At 38.9% G+C, this 22,650-nt stretch overlaps 1 protein-coding gene across 5 annotated transcripts in view; it reads left to right on the top strand.

Moving 5' to 3' along the window:
* The window catches only part of MDM4 (Mdm4 p53 binding protein homolog (mouse)), a 28,508-nt gene that overhangs the window by 2,121 nt on the left and 3,737 nt on the right, over positions 1–22,650 (top strand). Inside the window, exons 3-8 of one of the 5 annotated variants that reach the window (XM_006834094.1) lie at positions 8,967–9,100; positions 10,059–10,114; positions 14,024–14,091; positions 14,817–14,916; positions 18,442–18,602; positions 20,487–20,636. The exons of 2 other annotated variants lie outside the window; for them this stretch is intronic. In XM_006834094.1, the coding sequence (XP_006834157.1) occupies positions 8,967–9,100; positions 10,059–10,114; positions 14,024–14,091; positions 14,817–14,916; positions 18,442–18,602; positions 20,487–20,636 (669 nt within the window). The remainder of the gene's footprint in view (positions 1–8,966; positions 9,101–10,058; positions 10,115–14,023; positions 14,092–14,816; positions 14,917–18,441; positions 18,603–20,486; positions 20,637–22,650) is intronic. 2 more of the 5 variants (XM_006834095.1, XM_006834096.1) reach the window with 2 other exon arrangements.

The following is a 22,650-nucleotide window of genomic DNA, read 5'->3' as shown; positions in this document are numbered from 1 at the left end:
AAATTCACTGCCCTGTTAGGTTTCTATTCAGTCTTTCGAGTTGCTGATATCAGTTTCATCCTGTAGAGATAGATCTTAGAGCATAGTGCTTAATTAACACAGACATTCTGTATGAGGTAAGCGAAACTATTTGGTTTTAAGAAGACTTTAAGGGATATCTTTGGTTTAAGGTTTAAACCAAATCACAAGGCAGTAGTATGGGAGGGCCATCCTACCTCATGACTCCAGAAGGTCTGGATTCCATGAGAATTTGAAATTCTATTCTGCATTTTCCACCTTTTGACCAAGATTCTTCTCTAGAATCTTTGATCAAAATGTTCAGTAATGGTAACTGGACTCCATCCAGTTCTTCTAGTTTCAGGACAAGGAGGCAGTTTTGTTCATGAGGCAATTGGTCACACATTCCTTTCCTCTTTCTATTTCTATTTTTGATTCTCCTCCTTTCTCTGTTGCTGCTTGCAAACTTTTAAGACCCCAGGCACTATCCATGATACTAGGAGGTAGAACAGAAGCACTATACACATTATTTGGTTATACATAAGTGTCAGCAGCTACTCTTTTTGTGTTTGTGTGTCATTTAAAACACACATTTAACTTTGGCCAATTCAATTTTTTACAGGTGTGCAACTTACAGTAATAACAATAATCAGTGGTGCAACGTCACCCTTAATCAATGCAATTTTTCCATCACTACTAATCCCCGCTTCCTTCCCTTCTGCTCCTGCTTTGTTGTTAAGTGCATCGAGTCGATTCCAACTTACACAGATATCTTGCATAGGATTTCCGAGGAGCATCTGGTATGTTTGAACCCGTGGTGAGCCTACAGCAACCACACCAGGAGTCCCTGGCAATCACTAATAAACTTTAGTACTTTCTATACATGTGACTCTTCTTGTCTTTTCATATAAGTGACAATATTTGCCTTTTCATGGCTGATTTACTTCATTCAGCATAATGTCTTCAGGTTCTGCCAATATAGTACTAAGACTTTATTTCTTCTACTGGCTCAGCAGTATTTCCTTATATGTGTGTACCACATTTTATTTGTCCATTCATCTGTTGATGGGCATTTAGGTTGTTTCTGCCTTTTGGCCATTGTGAATGTATTGCATAAACATTGGTGTACAAATAAGTACTTTTTGAGTCTCTGCTTTCAGATCTTTTGGGTATATGTGTAGGAGTAGAAATGCTGGATCATGTGGTAATTCTGTTTTCAGTTTTTTGAGGATTTGCCACACTATTTTCCAAATTGGCTGAACCATTTTGCATTCTCAGCAATGGATAAAGGTTCCCATTTTCCTACATCCTTGCTATCACTTGTTATTATCTGTTTTGTTGTTGTTGTTTTTAATCTTAGCCCTAAGCACTGGATTGTAATGTTAATGTGAACTCCAAGGTCTGAAACCCTATACAGAGTCACTATGAGTTGGAACATCTAGTGGGAGTGAAATGGTATTTCATTGAGGTTTTGATTTGCATCTCTCTGTTGACTAATGACATTGAGCATCTTTTCGTAATTTGGTGTCTATTTAAATGTCCTTTTTTGTGAAATGTTTGTTCAGTTCCTTTGCCCATTTTCTGATTAGGTTAACTTTTGTTGTTGATTTATGTATTTAGATTATTAGAGTCCTATCAGATACATGGTTTCTAAAGACATTTTCCTAGTCAGTGGTAATTTGTCTCTTTAATTTTCTGGTAAATTCTTAAGTTGAACAAAAGCTCTTAATTTTTATGAGGTCCCATTTTGTTATTTTGTCTTTTGCTGTTTGTACTTTTGCTATTGTTGTTGTTATGTGCCGTGGAGTCGGTTCTGACTCATAGCGACCCTACAAAGGGTTTCTGAGGCTGTAAATCTTTACGGGAGCAGACCGCCTCATCTTTCTCCCACGGAACTGCTGGTAGTTTCGAACTGCTGAGCTTGCTATTATACAAGTGTAAATCAAAAAGTATTGTTACTAGGATTCCAGTTCATAAAAGCCCAGGTTTAATCCCAATAAACATGTTTAAACATATCTCTGCAATCAGTGGATGGATTCAGGCAAGTTCTCTTAGTAACACACTTATCTTAATCTCCTTAGTGTGCCTTTGTGGGGGGGAGGGGGGAGTTTAATCCAAACAGTAGCTTCCAAGGTGCTCTGCTGGGCCACTTTAAATTCAAGGCAGAGAGGTCAGTTCAAAAGATTTTGGCTACTGTTTCTTGGGATTTCCAGAGGGATAATCTTGATAGCTTTTCTCAAAGGATGCTGATCACAGAGTCTTATTAAGAAAAAAATTTAAAGTAAATTGAAAACTACATTCATTCAGCCTGATCTTTTCCTTAAGAATTTGTTTGGTTCCCCAAACTCAAAGAACATTTAAAAGGAACATGATTTGGGTCCCTTGAGGATGCCCCAAACGGCCATTTTGATGTGGTACAGTACAGTCAATTATTTCATACGACTGACTCTTCTGTCCATATGATTTCATGCCATGAAACAACTTGTTTTCCTGATGTCTCTGTGTAAGAGAAGGTGGGAGAAGATACTGGTAGGGCTCTATGATTCTATTGTGAGTTGATTGTTAACAGGGTTGATAATATATTGTTAAAAATTCTAAAGTGGGTATACAGTGAACCATCTTAGATGCAGGGACAGGGGGATCTCATTACCAACAAGAAAGAAGAGCCAGGAGTGGAGCATGCCCTTTGGACCCCAAGATTACTAAGCGTTGAACCTTTTTGACCCCGGAGACAGATCCATGACACTGGGAGGGTAGCACATGAGTGGCAGAGCAGAGGCAGCCACAGAACCAAGAGCCAGAGCAGTGGAATCTCACTGAGTGAGAAAGCTCTTTGGGCAGGAGGCTTGATTATACATGGGCGCCTTTAGTCACTTAATGTGTGTGTATGTGTCTGTGTCTCTGTGTGTGTGTGTGTGTGAGTGAGTGAGACAGGGAAGCTAGGTTTGCTGACTCATGGAGCTAGAGCCTAGAGGTTTAGCGTAAAGTGGAATGACCTTTGGGCATTTATCAGCAGCCCTGAAAGAACATTGTAACATTGCTTAAGTGGGGCAGAGGTCAAGGGACAGCAGAGAAGAGGCTGTTCTGGCCAAAGAATTGTATCCTGAACATTTCTGGTCCTGCATTGTAACCTGTTAATTTCTTAATCCACCCCATAATTTTGAGTATGGGTTTTGAATTCTCTGTGGCCACTGCAATGAATTACTGAACCCATCTGAAAAGTAGAGAGTGCTGTGGGAAGGGTGATTGGTGTCTGACCTCGGCCTCTTAGGAATTGGCCTTAGGCTGACACTGACTTAGATTCTCCTCTCTCTTTGTGTAGTCAGAGGAGGTTGGATGATACCACTGCCACACACCATTTGGAAACCATATACAGGGTTGCTATGGTTTGGAACCGAATCCATGGCATTTAATAACAACAAAGAGCACAGAATTATTTGGAAAAGGGTTGGAGATAGAATTTACTGCCTCAGAAGTGCATAGACCTAGATAACCAAAATGCTTCACATTTTGGTCTTTTTATTTAATGAAAGTTTCTGTGATTTTATAGTATTTTTGGCCTACCTCATATTAGATATTGTTAAGTGCTGTCAAGTCGGTCCCGACCCATAGCAACCCTGTACATGGTTCCCGAGGAGTGGCTGGTTATCCTGAACTGCCGACCTTGTGGTTCAAACCGACTTTGCAGTACAGTGCAATACCGAATAACATTATCCTACATTTTCTTTTTTTTAAATCTTGCAAAATTCTGTTCTTACAAAAATTAAGTTGTGGTGTTCTCCCTGGCTTCTTAGCTGTGTGACCCAATACAGGAAGGGTTTGCATCTTAGGAGTGGGGAGTGGTTCTGGGTAGGTAGGGCCATTTCTGGGTAGTCCATGTCTATAGGGTCTAGAGGTGTGTTAGGGGCCTGAAAGGGGAGGATTGTATGCAGTGGATGAGCCTTGGGGTCTGCAGGCAATACAGAGCCTGAGCAGCTCAGGTTGAGGAGTGAGCATGGGACCAGATGTGGGAAGCACAATAGAAGGCCATTAGTTGTAGTGAGAAGAGCCATAGCTGCCAGTCAGGTAGGCCATTGAATAATTAGGGGGCTGATACCCAAAACCTAGTGTGCCAGATTGCAAAGTCGTTTGAGCTGCAAGGTTGACAGTTCATGCTCACCATCTGCTCCTCTGAAAGCCTCTTGCCCTTTGGATGGTTACATCTTCTTCCAGCCCACCGCCAGCCAGGCAGCCACCTCCCTGACAACTGTGTCAGCCCAATGCCAGTGCTCTTGGTCTTGTGCTGGTGCCGGTACTTGTAGTCTGGGTAGTCACATAGGTGGCAAACTCCAGCCGCATTGCCTCTTCCACAGAGGACCACTTCTCATCCTCACTTAGCAGCTTCCACTGGGTGCCCAGGTGCTTTGAATAAAGTTGTGTATCTTTGGATTCTGCTGCGCCATCTGGCGGCATTGATTGGAGCTCCACACCATGAACACATTTATCTGCCTCACTTTCCCTAAGGAAGCCTGGTGGAGACCACTGGGCTGCCAGCACCCTCTGGCTCCTGAGACCCTAAAGACAGGAGGAAGGGGCTGTGGGAGTGAGAAGTTCCAGGCTCCAGGTCTTGTCTTGGGAGGAACTGGGTAGTGACTGCTGGTCGGGAGGAAGCCATAATGGGGCATACAGAGTACCCTCCCCTCCAAAGTGAACTGTTGATTCCAAAATCCAGTCTGTTTAAACTAGAAGTGTCTTCCTAATCTGGAGTCCTTAAGGGAGAAATTTGCATCTTATAAAATCCCCAAGTCCAGAGTTCTTAAAGTGGAGCTCCTGCCCCCAATCAATTTTTCACTGTGAAGTAAGTACAATTCACTTTCTGGGAAGCCTGTACTAGAGAAGCTGAGGTTATGTGCTCTGTATCTTGTCTCTCAGGTCTCCCAGTCCAGTCCCTCTCCTACTTGCTGCTGGTGACCCAACCTCCCTTTTGTGGAGGTGGTAAACCTTCCTTTTCCTCTCTTGGTCTGGAGTTCTGCAGCTGTGGGCCGTACAGCCCAGGTGCTGGAACTCTGCTGTGTCTCTAGTTTTGGTTTGCACATTTAACTCGTTAAACCATTTTAAATTTGCCTTTGTATAATCATAAGGCATGGATCCTGTTTCATTTTTCTGCATGTGGAAATCCAGTTTTCCCAATATCATTTATTCTTTCCTCATCAAATGGACTTAACCTATCACTCTTATAAAAAACCTGAAGTCTATAGATGTTTGGGTTTATTTCTGGACTCTCATTTCTATTGGTGTATGTCTCTGTTGTTAAACTAGTAACTGATTGTTTTGATTACACCCACTCCTCACTTACCCACATGATTAGGTTCCAAAAACCATTCATTATGCAAAATTGGCATTATTGGAAAATGGAGGATGGCCACATCCGATCACAAAATGGAAGATGACGGCTTCATTATGTAACTGCCAAACCTTTGACAGTCATGGTTGAAGTGTCTCCTAGTTTGCTGTGCTCTTTCAGCATTGCTTTAAACAGTGTTTTATAATTTTCATTGTATTGAGTCCTTTGTGTCCCTGATTACATTTATTCTTAGGTATTTTATTCTCTTAGAAGTTATTATAAATAGAGTTGTTTTCTTAATTTCCCATTCAGATTCCTCATTCCAGGTCTATAGAAGCCCAAACTGAGTTTTATTTATTGATCATGTACCCTGCTCTTTGCTGAATTCTTCTGTTAACGCTAGAATTTTTTTTACTGATTCTTTGAAACTTTCTGTATATAAGATTATATTATTTGTGAATAGAGATAATTTTACTTCTTCCTTTCTAATCTGAATGCCATTTCTTACTGCTCTGGCTAGGACTTCTAATACAAGATTTACTACAAGTGGTCAGAGTGGGCACCCATGTCTTGTTCCTGATTTCAAGGGGAAAGCTGTCAGTTCTCATTGACTGTAATGTTGACTGTTGGGTTTCACATATGCCTTGAATCATATTGAAGAATTTCTCTTTTACTCCAATCTTTAGGGTTTTCATCAAGAAAGTATTGAATTTTATCAAATGCTTTTTCTGTATCTAAAGGGTGTTGGGATTTTTATGCATCCATAGAAATAATCATCTGGTGCTTTTCCTTTTTTCTGTTGCTGTATGGTGTATTGTACTGATGGATTTTTTTAAATATTAAGACATCCCTGCTTTCCTAGAATAAAGCCTATTTACTCATGGTGTGTGACTTTTAATGTACTGTCATATTCTGTTGAGTAGTATTTTGTTGAGGATTTTTGCATCTATATTCATAAGAGAGAACTGGCCTGTAGTTTTCTTTTCTTGTGATGTCTTTGTCTGATTTTGGTATCAGGATTATGTTTGCTTCATAAAATGAATTAGGGAGTAGTGCTTCACATTTTCTTAAAAGCTCGTTTTGAAGTGTGTTGTCAGCTAGACAAGTTTAACCGTGAATTCATTGATCTCAGAGTTAAAATGCAAAACATGTACAAGATTAAAATATGACACTGCCTATGATTTACTGGATATGCTGCCAGCCAGGAATTAAATGCAGTAGTTTTTCATTATAACTGTGTCAGATATTCTTGGGAGCACTATGAGTTATTGTAAACACTTACGCATTTATATAACTTAGTTCTTAAAGGTTTTCCTTTTTAAACAAAAACAAATTGAATTCTCTAAGTGGAAAAGACTCAGTATTAAAATGTTAATCTGTGGGAATTGCTTGTATTCAGTAGGATACAGAGCTAAGCCTTCCTGAACAAAGGAAGTACAATGATGCTCTTTCTGATTGTTCGTAAAATCTCAGTGCTTAGCAGCATTGGCACACCCTTTCTTCTATAGAAACAAATCTGGAGGCTTTTCAGGTTTTCTGAGTTACCCATACCCACTTTATCAGTTTTTATTATGTGCATCATTTGGAAATAGACCTCTAAAACTCCGAGTGAGACTTTTTTCCCCCCCAAACTTAATAAAGTATAGATTTCTACATAAAATCTCACATTATTTCCTTTGGTAGCATGGAGAATTTGCTTGGGTTGAGAAGAAATTAAGTACATGTCATCCCAGGGGATGTATTACTAGGACAGTTAGGAAAAATCATTTTATACAATTAAGCTCTCTAAACTTGACCTTATCTAGTGCATAAAGGGGAAATATCTAATTTTTAAAATTCAGTTGTCAGTGTGTGCATTAAGACAATTTGATGGAATGAAATAGTATCATATGCAAATGTAGAATAGTGTTTTAGATGACCCTATTTGATGTACTTATAGTAGGAGCCCTTGTGGCACACTGGTTAAGTGCTCATTTGCTAACTAGAAGAAAGGCAGTTTGAATCTCCCAACTGCTTTTGCTAAGAAGGATGTGATGGTCCGATTTCATAAAGAGTACAGCCTTGAAAACCCTGTTGACAGTTCTACTGTGTCCTATAGGGTCTCTATGAGTCAGAATCGTCTAACATCAGTGGGTTTGGTTTGGCATTGTTGTTAAGGGCGTTGAACATTACCTTCTAAAAACTACCCTGTATAGGGTTTCCGAGGAGCGACTGTTGGGTTTGAACCACCAAATTTGTGGTTAGCAGTCCAGTACTTAACCTACAGTGTCACACCAGGACTCCTTGAATAGATAGAAATACAGAATGTTATCCAACTTCTTCTAGTAGATGTTTTTCACATACTGTTTTTCCCGAGTTTACTCAATATTGGGTTAGATGTGGTGGTGGTGGTTATGTGCCGTGGAGTTGGTTCCAACTCAGCGACCCTGCATAGGGTTTCGGAGGCTGTAAATCTTTATACGGAGCAGAAAGCCTTATCTTTCTCCCGCGGAACCACTGGTAGTTTCGAAGGGCTGACCCTGAGGTTAGCAGCCCGATTCGTAACCACTATGCTACCAGAGCTTGGCTAATCTATTAATATTGGGACATGTTATCAGAGGTATGTGGTGGGGGAGTGGTGCTGTAGGATAAGCTCTGAACCACAAGATCAGTGGTTCAACTTACTTAGGAAACACTCTGAGTTGGAATTGACTCGATGGCATTTGACAACAACAATATAATGCAAACGATGTTGGAAAAATCTTTGAGGCAAATATCTAGTTTATTCCTGAGAAATTAGAACCTAAAGGTAGCTGCTTTGGTCTGCATGTAATCTATGATAACAAAATTCTTTCTTACACCATTAAGTGACTTTATTTATTAGGCGTGGTTTTTTTTTTTAATAACATACATGGAGAAAAATATTTCTTTTCAACAGATTTAATTAATTTAGGTTTATCATAAAGTTCAACCAAGTAGTTTATCAAAAGATGGGCACCAAACTGGATGATGTAATAGAGGTTATATGAAGTACTTCATCGGTATTCTAGATAACTTTTATATCTTGAATTGTGAACTTACATGTGTTCCCTCAATTTTGTGAACTGTGAGAAAAACAAGCAGATAAATTTATATTTGATAGACATGTATATTCTATGTTTTGTATATTTTACAGTGCTGATGGCTGCTAAACATTGCTCTTCGTTTGTCAAAAGAATTAAGTAAACACACTTCTAAAGCAAAGAATAGTTGTCTGTTTTGCCCGTGGATGTGAAAAATATTTTTTTATGACCCAGACAGTTTTAAAGTTTGTTACTTCTAGTAAGAGTACAGCCTCTTTTTATAAGATTTGTAATGGTGAGAAAAATTTAAGGAAATACTAAGTATATGCATCACATTTTCTCATTGATCCCTACATTTCTGTGCTAAGAGTCAGGTGTCTCATGTCCAGAACAGAAAGGAATGGAGAACTTAGCACTTGCGGACAGCCATCCTGCTTGGGACCCCTTGCACAGGCACTCTGAATTACTGACAGTCATGTTCATAAATAACAGGTTCTTTTTTCCTCCAGCAAATGAACTTCCGTTATCTCCTCAGAATTTATGGGTGTTTTTTGTTTTTGGTAGCTGCTGAACAGCTCTCTTCATGGTACTTTATTCCCACACAGGTCATGCAGTATCTAGGCCAATATATAATGATGAAGCAGCTCTTTGATCAGCGGGAGCAGCACATGGTTTATTGTGGTGGTGATCTTTTGGGAGAACTACTAGGACATCAGAGCTTCTCCGTGAAAGAGCCAAGGTAACGGTTGTGTTTCTTTTTGGAGACTTATACTCAGTCATTTACTGTCATAGGTGATGAATGTTTTTTGTTCTGGTTTAGTTGCACATTTTCAAGGGGCTGCATATGCTGGTGGCCTATGACACATGGAGAATACAATATTGTAACACAATCCCTGGTTTTATGGAGTTGACAATGTTGTAAGATAGATAGTATCACACCAATATATGGTAAAATTATACCAAGTGCTGTAGAGGGGAATTTGGGACTGTAGAGGTCAAAGAATAGTCTTCAAATGAAGAGGTGACCTTTGAAGTGAGAGCTTAAGGATATTTAAACAATCAGAAGGAGTTGGTTGAAGAGAACTTCAAGCAGATTGAACATCGTGTGCAGAGCTTAGTTTAGGAGAGAGCTTCGTGTGACTAGGTTGGAATTTTATAAAATACTTGTTGGAGACAGGAGAGAGAAATGTAGGATAGCTGGGCTGTTGCAGGTTGACAGTCATGAGCTTAGTGAGAATCACAGTGAAGCTAATCTGACCTGTTTGTGACTTTCTCCTGTTGTATGGTGATGCAGTTATTAGCTAATACAGTTAAAAGCTCATTAATAATGAGAAGCCAGTGTTCCCTTTCTAACTCTCTAGCTTTGTAATGATTGCTCCTTCTGACTTCATTAACTCTCCTTCCCTCTACCCTGTTGTTATTGTTATTAAGTGCCATGGGGTTGGTTCTGACTCACAGCGACCCTGTCTAGGGTTTCTGAGTAGTGGTAGGTAGGTTTGAACTGCTGACCTTACAATTCAAACCAAACAATATTGACATTTAAAAATCTATTATGGAAAAAAATTCTGCCTCTCCATACCTTATAGAGAAAATTAGGAGAATAGCATATTAGAAATATATTTAACATTTAATGAAAAACTACTAATATCTTCAGGGTGATATTTTTGGTGTTCATTTTTATTTTATTTCTTTAACAGCCCTCTCTATGATATGCTAAGAAAGAATCTTGTCACTTTAGCCACTCGTACTGCAGGTACGTCACATTTTATTTCTACAGTCTGTATCACAGCTTTGAATTCAAAGGGTAAATGGTGGGAAAGCAAGCAGCTCAGCATGGCAGTGGAATGCAGTCTTTGGCATGATTATAAGAGATAGAAACTACTTGTCATACAAAGTGTTACTGTTAAGTTGTTTAACTTTTCAGACATAGTGAAAATAGAATAGTATCATTAATGGCCACCTCCTAGACTTAGTAATTATTAATATTTTGCCACATTTGCTTCATATTAACATAAGATTTTTCTAACAGATAAGGACTTTTTCCCTTCAAAGACAACGACAATGCTATCATTACACCAAATAAAGTTAATAATAACACAAAATTAATAATTATTTTGTAGCACATCTCAATAGCTTTTATTTATTGTTTTCTTTGGTTATCTTAAATATATCTTTTATATTTGGCTTGTTCAAATCCAAATCCAAAGTCCAAACATTAAATTTGGTTGATAATGTTTCTTAAATATTTTTAATCTCTAAAACGTATTCCTCCTTTTGTTTTCATGTTATCTATTTGTTGATGAATGGGTCATTTGTCCTGTAGAATCACCCACGTTGTAGAATTTGGCATATTGCAACCTTGTGATGCTGCTTAACATGTTTCTTTCTGATCCCCTTTTTTGGTAAAATGTTCATTAGCTTTCCTTGCTTGAGTAGACTCAGTTTAATGTTTTTTAAAAATAATGTTTATAGGTGATGCTTTGTATTTCTGTTGCATCACAGCAAGAGTAAGGTCTTGTAAGGTCTGTTTGCCCCTCTTCTTTGATGTGGGCTCACGTGGTGTTAGCCTGGTCCACCTATTGTTACAAGGGACCCTCAAAAACCTTTTAGCTAACAGTTTAAACCCATTGTGTAGTCTATTCCAGCTCAGATGTAGGGACCCTATATGATAGAGGAGAAGTGTCCCTAGAGGGTTTCCAAGGCTGTTATCTATAGAAGTAGACAGCCACATTTTGTCCTCCAGAGCAGCTAGTGGGTTTGAACCACTAGCCTTTCAGTTGGCAGCCAAGCACTTAGCCACCAGGGCTCCCAGTCCTGCCCTTTGAGTTTAATTTGTTAGATATGTGCAGGAAACGGACTTGTTTGGGGTCTGAAATCTTCGTAGTGTTGGTCTGTTAGAGATAAGTTTTTGGAACCTTATTTCTCACTCATTTCCACATAATGACTTTTTTTTTTTCTCCATTCTTACTGAAACTGCTTTGTGAACTTTAGATTAGGTTTTAAGTAACATCCTCAGAATGAAGTCTGAGTTTGTAATCATTTAGATGGGGGCTGTCTTTTGATAGTTTACTGAAATAAATAGGTTGTAAAGAACCTATACCTAATAAAGATTTATGCTTTAAAGTGAGGGAAAGAGACTTTGTTCTCTTACTGTGTTATGTTTTTGAAGTTAAAATGAATTTTGAAGCCTGTTGGTTTTATTGAGCCATTTGATTACAAAAGAAAACCAAAATTCACTGCAGGTAGCTCTATATTTCTGTTTCAGAGGGAAGGCCTTGCAAGTGATATGGAATCCTTATTGAAATCCAGTCATTTGTGAGATAGTACGGTTTTCCTAAATGGTCACTTTAGACTTAAAATACATGGAAGATTTTATAATTGCTGATCTACTCTTTCAGTGAAAAGTAATTTTTGGTGGATCTTTTCTCTGAATATCTTTTGAGTAGGTATAATTCTCACATTTTTCTTTTGCAGTTTCTTTTACTTTCTCTGCAGAATATATGTGTGTGTGTGTGTGTGTGTAAGTATGTAGTATTAAATATCTATATGTTGCACCTAAAATATATTTTTTAAAGTGAACATTTCTGTTTCATACCAACTCTGAGGATGGTATGAAGTTAAAGAAAACTGAGACATTTCAATAGGTTGAGTGACTTCATATGATCACATACCATTGCTTGTGATAGAATTTGTCCCAGGTTATTTTTTAACACCTCCCCCCCCCCCCCACCCCCGTACGTCCCGCCAACTGGTCATTTTGAAATAATTCCAGATTTACAAAAAAGTTGCAAAAATATTATTGAGGTCCAGTATTCTGTTATTCAATCTCCAGTTCGCTTTTTGCTAGCACCAGTGTTAGCTTTTATAGTCCCCCTGACTTTCTTCATTCCGTGATGTTCCTTGCACTGACTTCTTGAAGGCTTTTTTTTCTTATACAGGACATGTTGTGCAAGTTTGTTTGAGTTCAGGTTTCTTTGCATAATACAAGGAATCATAAATCATTCTGATGCCAGTAGTCTCGCCACCACCAAAGTGGGATCTGGATCCAAACACAAAGAGAACATCTGGTTGTGCTCTTGAACACTTTGGCTAGTTTTTCTTGAATTCCTGCCTTAGTAAGATAAAAGATTCCATCAGTGACCATTTTTCCATTGGAGTGGTCATTTGATCATGAACTTCTGGTCCTGACAGTTATTGTACCATTCATGGTGGCGACTGATCCTCAGGCAGCCTGAAGGCAAAGCTCCCATATACTCTTATCCAGATTCCCCAAGTGGTAACATCTAACACAAGCATAATATGAATAATCAAGGCCATGATATTGATTCGAGTGATTTGGATTAATGATCTGCTATGATTTGTAGTGTTGCTTATCACCATAACAGGCCAGCCCTGTTAATCTTCCTAAATTTGATTGCATGTGTTTCACCTGAAATGACAAAGGAGAAAAATGCTTTCCACTTCACCCATTTTAAATCTTTACAAATGGGCTAAACCTTTTGTTTGATGGTCAAAGAAAATCCCATTCTTTAAAATGAAGGTTTTTCTTTCTAAGTCATTCTTCCATATTATCCTGTGTATATTAATAAATATAACAAACCTTGTATTTATTTCAGAATTCCTTCCCCCCCCCCACCCCAATCTGTTTTAACTTACATAGGATAGTAAAACTTTAGAACCACAAAGGATAATAGTAGAATTACTTTATTAAATAGACGGCTTTATTTGCCTTGCATGTTAATTGCACTTTGCTTTGAAGACCACTGTGGTCAGAAAATGCTCTTTTGAGCCTTTCAATATCTCTGTTTACTTATAAATATTGGTAAAGCTTTTAAAAATAATGTCCTTTATAATAACAGTCTTGAAAATGTTTGCTTTGTGCAAAAAAGCTGAATTGCCTGACCTGTTGTAGGACCAGTATTTTTTCTCTGACAATCTGTGTTAGATGAAGATGGTTTTTCCCTAAGTGTCTTCACTTTGGACCTTGTTAATTACTTGGTGCATCTCCATTACATACAATCTTACATTACAAGTGGTCTTCAGTTCTCAGTTCTCTACACCTGTCTCCCCCACCCCATCCCCTACCCTCATTGTGCTCGAACGTTTTCTGAGTTCTGGAAATGCATTTCTTTGGACTAATGCATTATCTAAGAATTTCTGTCTGCTTTATTATTGGGTTTTTTTTGGCTTCTTTTTATTGTTAATTAGAAAAGCTTTTTGCCCTCTTCTTAGGAAATGTTTATAGTAACTGGGAATAGTAAAACTTCCTAAAAAAAATCTTACACTTTCTTATGTGTTCACAATTTAGGCAAATTTGGCAGTACAGCTATACAAAGAGTTTACCAAATTACTTTTCATTATTTCTTGCTTGGAACTACTTATAAAATCTTAAAGGTTACTATGGAAGAAGAACACTTTTAGCTATTTTTCTCCCCATTTTCCCCAAGGTGTGGTATTTTGGTAATATGTTTTGAGTATGGCCTGTCTTGGTCTTTGCCATTTTTTTTGGTTTTGCCTTTTCCCTTCTTGCCAATGAGAGCCTTGTCCAGTCAACACAGAGAAGTAATGTCTAAGCTCCAGGGTTGTTTGCTGAGGTCCTTTCTGTGTGGAAAGAATGGTTATTACCAGGGAAGGTTTTCCTTTTGTTTTACTTGCTATCCAGATGCCGCTCAGACTCACGCTCTCGCTCAGGATCACAGTATGGATATTCCAAGCCAAGACCAACTGAAGGTAAAATCACCACATGGTGACTTCTTTTGTTGTACAGAGTGGCCCCTTCTCTGTACCTGTGGATCTTGGACTCCCAAGACCTTTCCTCGAATGTGGTAAGACTTTAATAAGAAAGGCTCTTGGGAGTTCATAGACCAGGGACAGAGTGAACCTTCTCTGTTCTGCCCATAACAGAGTTCCATTCTCTGACTTTTTCTTTGGGATGTAGCACTTCTGATCTTCAGTTCTTCCAGTTATGTTTTCCTGAGTTTGTGTGTGCCTATGTGTGTGTGTGTGATTGTATATATACACAGGTGTCTAAGGAAACTGCTGCTTTTTAGAATTTAATGGGCTTGTTGAAATTAAGTTCATGTCAGACCATTTCTTCCTCAAACCTGGGAAAACTTTATGATGATCATCGTTATATGTTTATGGTTTCACATGTTTTATGTATTATGCCTAATTATGTTGTAGGCTAGAAGCTTTATATTGATAGTCTGTTTATAGCAGTAGATTTTGGCCTTTTATGCAGAGATTTTTTCTCAGGTTTGAGACTCTCCCACCTCTTTTCACAGTGGGTTGAAAGGTGGTGCCTGTATCTGATGGCTGTTGTGTACTCCAGAGTTATCTTTCTTGTGTGTAGCCCATTGTGCTACACACTAACTGGTGATCCAGAATGGAACTGCTACATCCCCTGGACTCAGTTATGTCTACTGCACTGACAGGCACCTTTCGCTTCTTTTCAGCAAAGGGAAGAGGACAGTTTGAACTCCAGGAAAAGAACCGAAGAAGGCAATGTTCCCACCCTATCTGCCTCTCAGCGTAACTGCAAAAATTCAAGACAAGGTTAAATTTTGATTAAGGCCACGTAGACTTTTCTTTTTTTGTTGTTATTGCTGTTGGTAATTTCTGGAAATGGCATGTGCTCATATTAAGCATGAGCTGTAATTAAGACCATTATTGCAACTTGTATATAGAGAACTAAAAGAAAATCTATATTGTCTCCTTCCATGCTGTGGAAGGATGGGAGGACATCTCCATTTGCTTCTCCTCATTCTCTTCTTTAATCATTTTTTTCAACCTAGTCACCATTGTTAACATTGAAGAAATCTGTAGTGCTCTTTTAGCAATGAATGATTACTGAAATGGAGCAAGATCGTTCTTTTAGCTAGCATGCTAATACAAGGTGTATCATTTGCTATTTGTTAAATCTTCTATTGGTAGGGAGGAGGCTTCAAAAAGTTCTTGGAAAAATGCCATTATCTTTCAGTTTCATTGCTCCACAACTTTTTGAAGCCCCCTTGTATGTGAACTCTGCTATCTCTCTGCCTTTTTAATCTTGGCATGCTTGTATACATTTGATTTAGTTAGAATTTTTATTTTCATTTGTCTGAAGCAAAGGCTTTTCATTGAGTTTGCAGGTTGCAGAGATGATGAAACATACTTGGATTCTGAGACCTTAGAACAAAATATAAGAAGCCTAATTTCCTTGCCTTTAGGTGATGTTGTTGTTGTTGTTGTTAAGTGCCGTCGAGTCGGTTCCGACCCATAGTGACCCTGTACAGGGTTTCCGAGGGTGTAAATCCTTACGGGAGTAGAAAGCCTCATCTTTCTCCCGCGGAGCGGCTGGTAGTTTCGAACCGCTGACCTTAAGGTTCGCAGCCCGATTCGTAACCACTACGCTACCAGAGCTCCTTCCTTTAGGTGATGTTGTTGTTGTTGTTAAGTGCCATCGAGTCGGGTCCGACCCATAATATTTGCCATGCATATTTTACATATTGTATGGTTTGGCCAAATGGGTTAAAACCACAGCTTTGGAAGTATCTTTAAAAATTGGTCTTTTTAAAGTACCTTTTAAAAATTGTGAGGTTTTTCCTGCAAAGATGTACAGAATCTTAAATCCCCAAAGGCATCTAATGGCATGTTGGTCTAGAAGAAGCTTGCTCACATTTACAGAAATGACAGGTCAGTCTTCCAGCAATGCCCCCAGAAAGTTAGACTGCAAAGTTTTTTAAATGTTAAAATTTTAATCCATGTATCATGCTGGATTGTTTTCTTCAGATTGGTTTTAAATCTGAACTGAATTGTGGGTTACTTAGTTCCCTGGCAGCTATCTAGTCTGGAAGGTATTAGTGTATTTTGTGTGTGTGTGGTTTTTTTTTTAAGAATTCAGGTCCTTGCTTATTTTCTGCTCAGAAGGTTGTTTAAAATACAAGAACAGCTAATTCAAGATACTATATGTAGTTTATGATAGAAATTTTAGAAATACATAGCTTAGTATTTTTAGGATGACCTGTATACTAAAAGGTAGGAAGGACAGAATTTTTAATTTTATAAAGAGTAACTTATTTCCATTTTTTTTACAAGAAGTTGTGGAACCTGACTTGATCATTAGTAGGACATCATCATCTCAGGAATTTGGATTCTGATCATTTCAGCAATGAATAAGTAAAATGTTTCCCTTGGCACAGATGTGCTTTTTAACAGGCAAGGTTGGCATAATTAAGTTAGTAGCTATTGTAAGTAGCTATTGTTAGGTGCCATCAAGTTGATTTCAAATCATAAGGAAACCTATGTGACAGAGTAGAACTGCCAGATCTAGGTCTGTCTTATCAGAATTTCTGGATGAGTTCGAATCACCAACCTTACAGTTAGCAGCCAGGCATTTAACAATTTTGCCACTGGGCTCTTTTTATAAGTATATAGGTAACCTATAGCTCTGGTAGCGTAGTGGTTACGAATCGGGCTGCGAACCTTAAGGTCAGCGGTTCGAAACTACCAGCCGTTCCGCGGGAGAAAGATGAGGCTTTCTACTCCCGTAAAGATTTACACCCTCGGAAACCCTGTACAGGGTCGCTATGGGTCGGAACCGATTCGATGGCACTTAACAACAACAACAACAAGGTAACCTATAGTTTTGACAGGAACCCAGTTTATTGCAGAAATCCTTTCTGTTATATATACATCAGCATACTTAAGCACCTGTGGTTCCATTGACTTGCCTAGTGCTTTGGGAAGAGGTAGCACAGAGGGGTAGGTTGGGAAAATTACAAAAAAGACTAGAAGATGGTGAAGAAAGCAAAGTAGTTCATGCGGTAGAACAAATTTATGTTAGTAACTACCTTGAATATCATTTATATGTATAACTTGAGCTATTTTTTTACCTAGGCTATGTGAGGATTAATGTATTTTGTTGTTGCTGTTGTTATGTGACGTGGAGTTGGTTCTGACTCATAGCAACCCTGTACAGGGTTTCCAAGGCTATAAATCTTTACGGGAGCAGAAAACCTCATCTTTCTCCCACAGAACAGCTGGTAGTTTCGAACTGCTGACCTTGTGGTTCGCAGCCCAATTCGTAACTACTTAGATTTATAGTATTTCTAGATTTTATATATTCCAAAAGAGCCCATGGATCCAGAGAGAGCATAAACCTAGGCCCATTACCATCGAGTTGATTCTGACTGATAATGACCCTTTAGTACAAAACAGAATTGCCTATAGAGTTTCCAAGACAAAAGCAGACTGCCATATCTTTTTCCCATGGAGCACCTGGTGGGTTCAGCTGAGCACTTAAGCACTGTGCAACCAGTGGGGAGTTTATGCGCATTTAATTAGGACAGTGTCATGTTATCTACCAAAACATGATTGTTTGAGAATGTCCCAAAATATGTGGTGTCAGTGAGACTGCCTTGACAGTCTGATTCTCCATTGTAATCTGTCCTACCTCAGCATAATCCAGGGCAGGAGCCATTACGTATGCTGCCACCATTTACAATCCAGTAGGTCAAGTCCTTAACAGGCACCATGGACTGTATACAGCAAATTATTGTTTAGCTATTTGTCTTTAGTGGTAGGTATGTTTAAAATACAAGTAAATGATCTTTGAAAAGCCCTCATAGAACAGTCTGAAAGTGGGTGTATCCAGAGTTTGGATTCCTTGGTAAATTGTCATCTCTTTTAGTGCCATTGTTTGCTAATGAACCCTAAACTGGGGAGGAGATTTGGGCTTCTCAACAGACAAGACACTTGATTTCTGATTCTTACTGGGAATAGCAATTTTTTTTTTTAATGTACACCGAAGTGCTCAAGGATATAGAACCATTCAAACAACCACAGGATACACCCCGCAAGCCTGCCCCCCCCCCCCCCCCAGCCGTCAGCACACTGCCCTTCTCCTTCCCTGAGTCCAGAGTCCCCCAGCTGTTCAATCTGTCCACATCATCATCTCTGCCACCATCTCTGGTGTAACTGTTTCTCTGGATAGGGAACAAGTTTTTTTATCTTACAAAGAAGCTGTAAATTTTATAAAGAGAGACTTAGCTCTTAAGTGTTATGTACGTAGTCCTTATCCTTTTCATTTGACTTCTGTAGATCAAGACTTGGTAGAAACTGTTACCCCAAATGAGAAATCTGTGCTGGACCTTGGGTTTGAGGAATGGGATGTAGCTGGCCTGCCCTGGTGGTTTTTAGGAAACTGGAGGAACACCTATTCACCTAGAAGTAACGGCTCAACTGATTTACAGACAAATCAGGTAAATCTCACGTTTGAAGGGAAATTTTCTTTCTTTTTTTTTTTTTCTCTTAAGAGTATAGCATTCTTGGTTACTCTTGAGCCATGCATTTGATGATTTAAGATTGCTCATTCAGTACTATGGCTTTAAATACCATCTTTGTGATTGTGATGCCTGATAATCTATCCGTCCTGCACTTGAATGCCTAATTTCCATATCCAACTGTCTGTTCAACATCTCTACTTAGATAAGCCTATGTCTAGCATGTTCAAAAGAGAACTCTGGAGTTTTAATTTTTTACACTAAATACTTCTTCACCAGCCTTTTCTTTTCCATAAATAATCCCTGTAACCTACCAAGTTATTCTGGCCAAATATTAAGGAGCTGTCACTGATTTCTTTCTCTGTCATATGGCACATCCAGGTTATCAGTTCTTTATCCAAAATCTGTCCTAAATCTAAGTAACCAATATTTACTACTTACACACCACTATAACCCTGATTCAAGCCCTCCTCAGTTTTAACTTAGGTACTGTAGCAGCCTCACAGCTTTCCTCCCTCTTTCTATTCTTGTCTAATAGTTCAGTCTGCTAAAAGAGTACATTTGTTCAAAAGATCAGTAAGATCATATTACCGTCATGTTTATAATTCTCTAATGCCTTCATATAACAAGCAGAACATAACCTAGACTCCTTACCCTAGCCACTACAGATCTGGTCCCCTCCTATCACTTGTACTTGTTACTCTATACATTCTAGACAAATGTTCAGATTGACTCTATGATCCACAGTTTCATTTTTCCTCAGGCATGGTGTATTTTTTTCTTTCCTGTTGCTGGAACACTCTTCCCCTAAGTCATCCTTTCATTAATTTTTTAAGATTCAGACCTCAGCTCAAAAGTAATTTCCTCAAAAAGGTCTTCTCTGGCCACCAAGACTGTCATGCACAATTCCAAGGAGATCCATTCACTTAGTATTATTAGTATTATTTAGCTTTATAGTGATTTGAGTGGACGTTTACACAACAGTGGATTCCTGGTGTGGTGTGGTATGGTAAGCACTGGACTTTTGAACCACAAGATCCGGGGTTCAAACCCACCAGCCACGCCTCAAAAATACCTTATATGGACGGGGTCACTGTGAGTGGAATCAACTCAGTGGCACTTAACAAATTATTATTATGGAGTGGAACAATTAGTGATATGTGGTGGTCCTAACAGCGATTCCTAGTTAAAATAGTACCTCTTCGCTACTCTGCTCTTTAATCTTTTATTATATTCTCCACTGCACTCACTTTGTGGAAATGTTAACACTGTAGTTTATGTATTTATTGTCTGTTTGTTGCCTCTGAAATATAAGCCCAGGCCATTGGATTATTCCCCACTGCCTACAACCTAGAACAGTAGCTGGCTTGTGGTAGACATTGAGTAAGATCATATAAGAATGGTAAAATAATGAATGTGACAGAAAAGTATGAGGAGGCTTCAAAAAGTTTGTGGAAATTTTTGTTATCTTCTAATTCCATTTTTGATCACTGGCCATTTAAGGAAGGTATGTGTCATAGTCAGTTAATAGGTTTTATAACTTCTCTGAGTGTTGCTACATTTGGAAAGGAATCTGCAGAATGAATTTTATTTAGCTGAACAACTATGACTCTGTCTTTTAAGTTTATCCATAATGTTTTTTGGGTGTTACACCTGATTTACTGTTAAAATAGAGAAGTCCTGTCTACCCATTAGCGTAGATACAGTAGGTGCCAAATAGACCTGTCTGCTGAGTGATTTGATGTGTGTTAAAGAAAAAGTATTCTTTGGAGGTGTAATGTTAACTCTTTGAGTCCATATGTGCTGGTTCAGCATAAGCCTCTGATGACTATGTGAACTCATGTGTTTTTTTTTTTCTATTAGGATATAGGTACTGCTCTTGTTTCAGACACTACAGATGACTTGTGGTTTTTGAATGATTCAGTATCAGAGCATTTAGGTGTTGGAGTAAAAGCTGAAGCTGCTAATACTGAACAAACAAGTGAAGAAGTAGGGAAAGTGAATGAAAAAAAGGTATGTTGTGGGGAAATGTCAGCACTGATTGTCCTTATGTGTGCATTGTATAACCTATTCAGGTCTGTTCACCTGACCTGTACCTTTTTGTACAAATTATTTTCAAATTCCCCATTCTTATTTTTTACTCTATGTCCAAGTTTAGGATTCATATTAAGTTAACCAGAACTGCCTTAAAAACAGGAGACGGTTTCATGGGTAAAGCTCTTCTTTAGAAGTAGTAAGCTACTGTTTTTCATGGGTAAAGCTTCTTCTTTAGAAGTAGTAAGCTACTGTTTTTCTGCTTATCTTGTCTTATTGTGAAGTCCTGGTGTGGTATTGTAGGGTAAGCACTGGACAATAAGATCGGTTTGAACTGTCAGGTCGCCTATTCAAAACTCACCAGCTGGTCCTCTCAAACCCTATACGAGGTCACTATGAGTCAGAACCAACTCAGCAACCCTTAAAAACAAATGCTAATTGTGAGGCAAAATTGGTGGTTCTGGGGTGTAATTCTAGCTATCCATGTGGAGACCTAGGTTTGATTCCTTGACAGAACTCATGTACAGCTACCAGCCATCTGTCAGTGGATCTTACAGACTAACATAGACTAGGGGAGATGCTTGGAAATCTACTTAAACTCAGCCAATGAAGCCCAGTGGGTCATAACAGTCCAGTCCACAAGCAACCATGGGGCAGTGCTTTGTCCCATTGTGCATGGAATCACCATGAGTCTCATTTAGACTTTTTTCATCTGGAAACCTTGCTTTGACAAGGAAGCAAAAGTCTAAATGGCCTCAACTGCCTATAGGAAGAAATCTTTATTTATACTTAAATAGAAAGATAGATAGATGATTGCTTCCTACATGTTTTAGAGATAAAATAGAAAGGAGGGGTGTGAGAACTCTGAGTGCATATGGTGTGAACACTAAGATGAAAAGTCACACAGATATGTGCTCAAGTTTCAGAAGAAATTCGGCAGTAGGTCAGTGCCAGGTACATAAAAAATTCTCAGAAAACGTTCACTGAATAACTAACTATAGCAAAACACACACCTAAATTTTATCATCCTTTTTATTTATCGACTTACGGGATTTTCCTAGAAATACGGATTTCTGCGGGACCTCTAGTGGAGCCGTGGGGCAGGCACTGTGGTTAAGTGTTCAGCTGGTAACCAAAAGGCCAGCGGTTAGAACCCACCAGCCAACTTGTGGGAGAAAGATAAGGCAGTGAGTGTATTTCCATAAAGATTACAACCCTGGAAAACCTATGGGCCTTTCTTATAGGTTGCTGTGAGTTAGAATTGGCTCAACAGCAATTATGTTTTTGAGGAATCTCTTAGACTAGTTAGGTGGGTAACATTAGAAGGGAGTGCAGGTGGTTAAAAGGAAGACTAACGTGCCATTTGGAAACTTTTTCCAGAGAAAGATGAAATTTAAAATACTTGAACAATTTTTTTTTTTTTAAATGTTATTATGAGTTATATGATAGCTCACATGGGAGAACATTACCTTTACATTCATCCTATTTTATATCCTCTCATTCCCATGGTTATTATCCCCTCCATACATCATCAACCAACCACAGAGTATACCCTGCAAGCCTGCCCCCCAGTTGTCAGCATACAGTCCCTCTCCCTCTCTGGGTCTGGAGTTCCCAGCCGCTCCATTTCTCCATGTTATCATCTCTGCCTCCATCTCTGGCGTCACTGCTTCTCTGGGTAGGGTCCCACTCTCCACTCTTCTCCCTTGATAATCCCAGGAACCTCTGCTCCTGGACTGCAAAGTCAATCACTCGCCTCCTTTTGCTACAAAACGTCTACCTTTACATTTCTAACCCTCACAGTCAGTCCTGATATTAATTATTCACTGTTGTACCACATGAGTGCTATCCCTGTTTCCTTTCATCAGCCCCACCCAGACAGATTGGATACTGCTTAGTGGAAATTCTGCCTTCCTCTGTACCCTCTGGATCTAGGCTTCCTCTTGAAAGCTTGTAAGCCAGTCACTTCTTGCCTTTGTGGCTGCCCCCCCCC

The sequence above is a fragment of the Chrysochloris asiatica genome, unplaced genomic scaffold (genome assembly GCF_000296735.1).
Source record: "Chrysochloris asiatica unplaced genomic scaffold, ChrAsi1.0 scaffold00009, whole genome shotgun sequence".
Lineage (NCBI taxonomy): Eukaryota > Metazoa > Chordata > Mammalia > Afrosoricida > Chrysochloridae > Chrysochloris > Chrysochloris asiatica.
Note: the sequence above shows the minus strand (reverse complement) of the source record. Positions and strands in the feature narration are given on the sequence as shown.